Source organism: Rhipicephalus sanguineus, chromosome 1 (assembly GCF_013339695.2).
Source record: "Rhipicephalus sanguineus isolate Rsan-2018 chromosome 1, BIME_Rsan_1.4, whole genome shotgun sequence".
Lineage (NCBI taxonomy): Eukaryota > Metazoa > Arthropoda > Arachnida > Ixodida > Ixodidae > Rhipicephalus > Rhipicephalus sanguineus.
Genome location: NC_051176.1, coordinates 77,469,698 through 77,476,195, shown reverse-complemented (window position 1 = coordinate 77,476,195; position 6,498 = coordinate 77,469,698). Strand labels below are relative to the sequence as shown.

The 6,498-nt window shown below is 42.8% G+C and overlaps 1 protein-coding gene across 1 annotated transcript in view; it reads left to right on the top strand.

Annotated features, from left to right (window-relative positions):
• The first annotated feature begins 1,255 nt into the window (after positions 1-1,255).
• The window catches only part of LOC119393221 (sodium-coupled monocarboxylate transporter 2), a 96,646-nt gene continuing 91,403 nt past the window's right edge, over positions 1,256-6,498 (top strand). The window contains exon 1 of the mRNA XM_049414856.1: positions 1,256-1,319. Within this exon, the coding sequence (XP_049270813.1) occupies positions 1,263-1,319 (57 nt within the window). The 5' untranslated portion in view covers positions 1,256-1,262. The remainder of the gene's footprint in view (positions 1,320-6,498) is intronic.

The window sequence follows — 6,498 nt, the reverse complement described above, 5'->3', positions numbered from 1 at the left end:
CAAGTGTAAACGTAGTAGCGTTCGCTGAAAACGTAGCGACAAAAAAAGAAGAAATAGAAACACGGTAATCGTTCTAACACTGCCGTAAACAAAGCGCGATTGCTTAGCTTCTACGTCGTACAGCCGCAATCCACCGCCGTCGTCGCTTTCGCTCATGAAATAGCACCGGAAACCTGTAGATGTGCGTTCCTGGCGATTTTTTGTGAGTGTTTGAGCAGCCGACAACGCAGCCGGCATTTTTCGACAACATCGCCAGAATCGTTAAATCACGATGAAAAACACATCCATCCGTGCACTCGCGTATAGACGCTCGCGGGAACACTGCTCGCCGGGCCCCGCGAGCGCTTCCGAGCCATGGCGGCAGATGGCGTCGTCGGCGCTTTGCGCATCGCCTATACTATACCATACACGGCTGTGCTACGCCTTACTCTCTCCCCTCTCCTTTCCCTTCTCCTCACTCTCGCTTCCCTTTCCCACCCCTTACTACACTATACTATGCATGGCTATGCTATGCTTTACCCTCTCCACCTCCCCCTTTCCATCCTCACCCTGATATCACTTCATTAAGAAGCACAGGACATCGCCTATCCTGTGCTTCTTAATTCTTCGTCCTCGTCCCGTGTGCGCTCCATCAACCAAGGATGAACGTATGCCAACTAGCTCAAGATTTTATGCTTACCAGAACATTAATCTCACGCAATCGATGCGCTGCACCGTTCACACGATACGGCTAATACAAATAAGTATTCCACTGCGAGAAGGAGATGCAGTGCCTCTCTGTCAGCTTATTTACCGTATCGCAGTGGTGATTGCTGGAGGGACTCATGTTATGAGGCAGTTATATCGGTGGTGAATATCTATTCTTGCTATATAATATTTAGCAGAGTTCTTCAGTCTTACAAGCCCAAGCATATAGGCTACGTTTCATGGCTCATGTAGCAATGGCCCGAAACTAATTCATTCCATGAACGTCTGCTCTACCTCGCCTCTCCGCTCATATTAAAAAAGAGTGCTCAATACAAACATGCCAAAATTTCAATAATAAGAAGAAGGAAACACTCCTGGGCTCTATTATTCTTTGAAGAGCAAATGTTAGCCAATCACCATACGGCACATATCATTAGCAAACGTGTCCGCTCAGTCGTCAAGAGCAAAGATTTGTTTACAAGCTAGAACCTTTTTAAATGCATCGGTTGTTTCATTTTGCGCTGGAGTGAAATTCTCACTTTTATTATCCTTATTTTTCTTTTCAGTATTTAAGGATGCGTTATGGAAACAAAATCGGACTGACAGCCTGCGGCATTTACTTCTTCATAAGTGTGAGTACATTCTTAAAACAACGGGAGACTACGGAGTTTTTTGGGGCGGTGCGGGAACTGAGATCCACTGCCTCGTCTCGATCTTGACTGCAGGTAACAATTGGAGCCGTCGCCTTGTTCACAGCCTCTGTGCGGTCTCGACAAGTGAGTATGAAACTCTTTTCTCGCATGATTAAAAATAGACTACGCATTCAGACAGCTATTAGTGAAGTGTCTTGACATTCGTATCCGCAGTATTCAACGCGTCCCTGTCTTGGAGCACCGTCGGCATCGGCATCGCGAGCACCATCTACACTTCGCTGGTAAGCAAACCCAATTCTTTCAAGTTTTCTGCGTTTTATTCTCGACCACGACCACCATAAGTGTCGGCCCTAAACCCACAATTTTCTTTGTTAACTTTTAGAATTTGTAGCATTTCAAGAAAAAGTTTGCCGTTTCTTCTGTTTCTAATGCTGTAACAGCGTAATTACGAGATATTTGAACATGATTTCACTATTTTTAGCCGTATTATTTGTCGCTTTATTGTTGTTTGATCAGACATCAATGACCAGGAATTGCCACTCCGCCGACATGAACGATTTTTCATCACTGCAAGCCTTCATCTTCCCTTAACTTCTAATTTGGATTTCTTTTGTTTGATTGCTTCAACAGATTTTAATCACTTCTGATAGAGAACTTCTCCAACCATACAGCTAGATTTGTTTAAAGTAGTAAATTGCTTACATAAGTAGGAAGATATCCACAATAGAGCGCTCGTGTTCTGTGGTTCTTCCTTCGTCTGTTGTGTGTACCCGCGCTCCCAGTAAGCTGAAGAAGTATGCATTACCACTAGCCCACCTTTCGATACTTTTGAGATATCCCACAAGCCACCTTCGTTAATCATGCACCTACGGCAGAATGTTGCAGCTGCGAACTTAATCGGAGCAGTGGAAGACACGTGCTCGCATAACGAAAATACAAACACTAGCAACAGTTTCTAGATATTCGTGCACGTTCATTATAAGCTTGCAACATGGCAGGATTGACGCAAAGCATTAACCGTCGGAGTAACTGGCGAAAAATTGGTTACTGTGCAGAAATCGGAATCGGAACGATGAATGAGGCTACATTAGAGAATTAGGCTATTTATTAAGCATTGAGCTTGAGAACAGCCTTATCAGTAAACCCCTTTAATAAGGCATGGGTATATCCACATATCACTGTATTCATTTATTTATTTATTTATTTATTTATTTATTTATTTATATTATTTATTTATTTATTATTTATTTATTTATTTATAAATAATCCCGCTTAGATTAGTCAATAGAGAAATAGAGGTCAGAGTTTACCAAGATACAACACCTCAGAATGTCATAGCTGTACTTTCGTAATCAGATTGCCGTGACAGCCTGGTAATATTTTTCGAAAGCTTCACCGCACGCTACGTCCGTCTCTCGTCCGTAGCCAAGTTGATCCCATAGCTAAGCAGCGGACAGTGAAAACTGTTGCCAACATTTTCAAATCATCCCTCGAGTTCTCTCTTTATTTTCTCCCTTCTATTCACTTTATCCTCCGCAGGAAGTAGAATGTATCAGCTTGAACTGCAGAAGTACTGCTGCAGTGAACTGGTGCATTTGCGAAGGATCTTGCCCTGCCTGATCTTTCACTCTCTTAATGGCATTTACAATGGTGTTTTTACGGGCCTTGACCTCTTTACAATGCACTATGCACCTTTTTCCCTCTAGTGCCTTTAGTATTAGGAATAACACTTTCGACCACAATCCCAAGCGTTATTTGTGGTAGGACTTTTCGGAAAACGCAATTAGATGTAAACAAAGATCAAAAGTTTCGAATAGGAAATCGAATAGTGTTCTATCCGATTAGGTATGCAAACGAAGCAGCCACCATTCGTAAATAGGAACATTTTTTTTATATTTCACGATTATTAGCGTACTGAAAATGTCATTTTCATCCAAATTGACGTAACATTGTTACTAAAATACGATAAATGTCCTTCCTGCGAGGATAAATATGCGTAGAGCATCAGAACGTACGTATTGCAGCCGGCTATGGTGCTTGGGGAGCCAGACTAAACGGCTATACAACGATCGTTCGCATTCTCGGAAGAGAATGCGAATGGTCGTTATAAAGCTGGCACATGCTAAGAATGTTGTTCGTTCCTGAGGGTCCATTTGTGGTCTTAATGTTAAATTTTATTACTAGGAATGATCATCGGTTTATATCTATAGCAAAAACGGCTGTTCAATATTCGAAAACAATTCGAAAAGTATGTGATATTTGATTCGATTCTGCCACTATTTTATTCATATTCAATTTCGCCTCAAATCACTGTCTGCACATCCCTTAAAAAATGTGCTATCGTTGTATTTTCACTGCTGCCTAATGTTCACTGCTGTCCTGCATAGTTTACACTGGCGATTGCAACTTCGCAGGGAGGAATGCGAGGAGTCGTGTGGACCGACTGCGTTCAATCGCTGCTAATACTAATGGCTCCCATCACCGTCGTTACAAAAGTAATCTACGACTCACATTATCAAGGCGATCGACTGCAGCCGGCGAGCGACTTCAACATAAAGGAGTACATATTTGAGTAAGCGTTTTGCTGCATCATTGTCATCCAGAGATGAGCAAAAGAAGGTCGAGGTTAACTGTTCACTTTATTCGTTTTACAATCAGCGCAAGCCTGGACTTTACAAAAGACGAGAACGTCTGGGCCTGCATGATTGGACTGTTCGTCCACAGCCTGTTTCGTTCGGGCATGGACCAAGTAGTCGTCCAGAGGTACCTCGCTGCCAGAAAGCTCAAAGAAGCTCAAAGGTGCGATATGAACACAGTAAGCGCTCTTCGTTGTGACTTGTTTTGCTGCTATGCTATTATTTTTAAGAGAGCATCCACAGCGCTGAAGTGACGCTCCGCAGAAATGCGAAACCTTTCAAGAGTAATAAGGAGTACTACATGTTTGACGTGTTAGAAAAATTAGGTCATTTTTGAAGTGTCGTTCTCTAATTGTCGAGTCACCTCGATACGACGCCAGAGATTATAGCGTTCACTGATCCTGGCTGATTATATTTGATTCTCAAGAATAACACGACATTTTATATGAATCTCGAATCGTGTCGCACTGAAAGGTTCTTCCAGTCGTTTACTCTTCTCTTCGGGCATCCATAGAATGCAACCGCCTTCCCGCTGAAGTCGAATCCATTCACGATAACCAAAGATTTCCAACAGCTTTATCCAACACTGTGTGATCGTTGAGCAGTGAGCACTGTGTGTTTTTTCACTATGCTGTGCTTCGAATGCGACATTCATGAGGGACCTATAGTGTACAGCAGCCGAGGAACATTGTCATTCTCTAAACTCCCAGGATAATTTGTTTTCAAGGTAAGGTAGATCGTGTGTTTCGGTGTTTTAATTGTATCATCATGTTTTCTTGTAATAGTTACGGTCATCATTCTTGTGTTATGATCGTTGTTTCTAGGCGCAATCTGTAGGTGCCAATGACTCTAGGTACAGTTAATAAAAAAAACTGCGTTAGCTAGCTGTACGTTACCACTTTGTTCTCTCGATGAAGCAACAAGCCTCGGATGCCTATATGCAATCCTTTGCTGCATCGGCGCCAAGCTCTTTTTTTAGACGGCAGTGTAGTCTGGCGGTAATTCAAGCTATAAATTGGGGTGGAAACGCATCGATTCACGCAAAACTTCCTGAATCTGTAATCGCCTGCACAGAAACGCCTTCATAGCGACAGGCATCATTTAGTACATGGGCGAGTGCCAAAAGTCCCGCCCGAAGGGCTGGTCCCAAACTGCGACGAGACGAGCCGAAAGCTCTTGGCTGCAGGGGCTGGTCAGCCTTGAAGCTGCGTGAGAGTGGAGAACAAAATAAAGCTACTTCTGCGGATTCACTTTCATCGGAGATTAATTGCTCGTCTGAATATATTCACACAGCTGCTGAAACAAAGCGCATATACATAGGCGCAGATATTTAGAAAGCGCACAGAGGCGGTTCACGGAGGCGCACTTACAGTAGCGATTTCCGCCAAGCGTCGAGTTATTCAATGATCAATTCATGATCAGTGATTATTCACGTACATTGCTTTTTCTGGATATATCTAGGATCAGTTACGTAGCATGTTAATGACTTATTACTATTAGATAAATTAAGTGAGCCAAGGTTTGTCGTTATGGTGCATGTACTTGTTGCTGGTCCGACGGGTAGGCTGGTACATCATAAAGAACTCGACTTTACTCGACTTGCGGTTAATTGAGGGTGCACCCAACAGCAAGAAATTATTAACCTCGTCATACGGTATGCTTGCTGGCATATAATGTATGTCGATGACCCGCTCAAAGTAGGAAATATTCAGTTTAAATCAGCGCAAAGACGGAAAGACAAGACAGACAAGAAGACAGCGCCTGTCCTGTGGTCTTCTCTGTCTTGTGTTTCTAATAATAATATGTGGGGCTTTACGTCCCAAAACCACGATTTGATTATGAGCGACGCCGTAGTGGAGGGCTCCGCAAATTTCGACCACCTGGGGTTCTTTAGCGTGCACCTAAATCTATGTTCATATGTCTTGTGTATCCGCCTTTTGCACTGCTTTAAACTATGAACCTTAACCAACTCACCCAGTCTTACATTCTTTTGTAGGAATGATTGGCTAATCTCAATGCGGTTTATTTGGCCTATTTCGCTTAATTAGGCCAAATTAGCATAATTCCACATGAAAATCAGGTATCTCGGGTGCACTTGGCTCGATCACACACGACACAATTAGTCTTAATTAGGCTTAGTTATGAACAGCCCTCATTCGACTTAATTGGGAATAATTAGAGTTAATCATGCTCGACTCGGTCAGTAGTAATTAGTATCTTCCTGAGCTTGGCTTCACTAGCCTCATTGGGAATTCTACTTGGATTGCCCGCTTTCCATGGCTCATACCTGTTCCTGATGATGATAGTTTTCTGGAGACGTGAACTGGCATAACGAAAAGCTTAACAGTACCGCAGTAAAAAAAAAAACTATTTTTGGGCAGCGCTCAGGCGAGGATAATTAGAATGCGTAAGATCAGGTGACAGTGTTTAGCAATAGAAAGCGGACAATTGAGTAATTGCGTCAGTTTACTGAACAGCAGGGGCCGAATTGACAAAGCAGTTTGTTCGCTAGTTTATGTTTA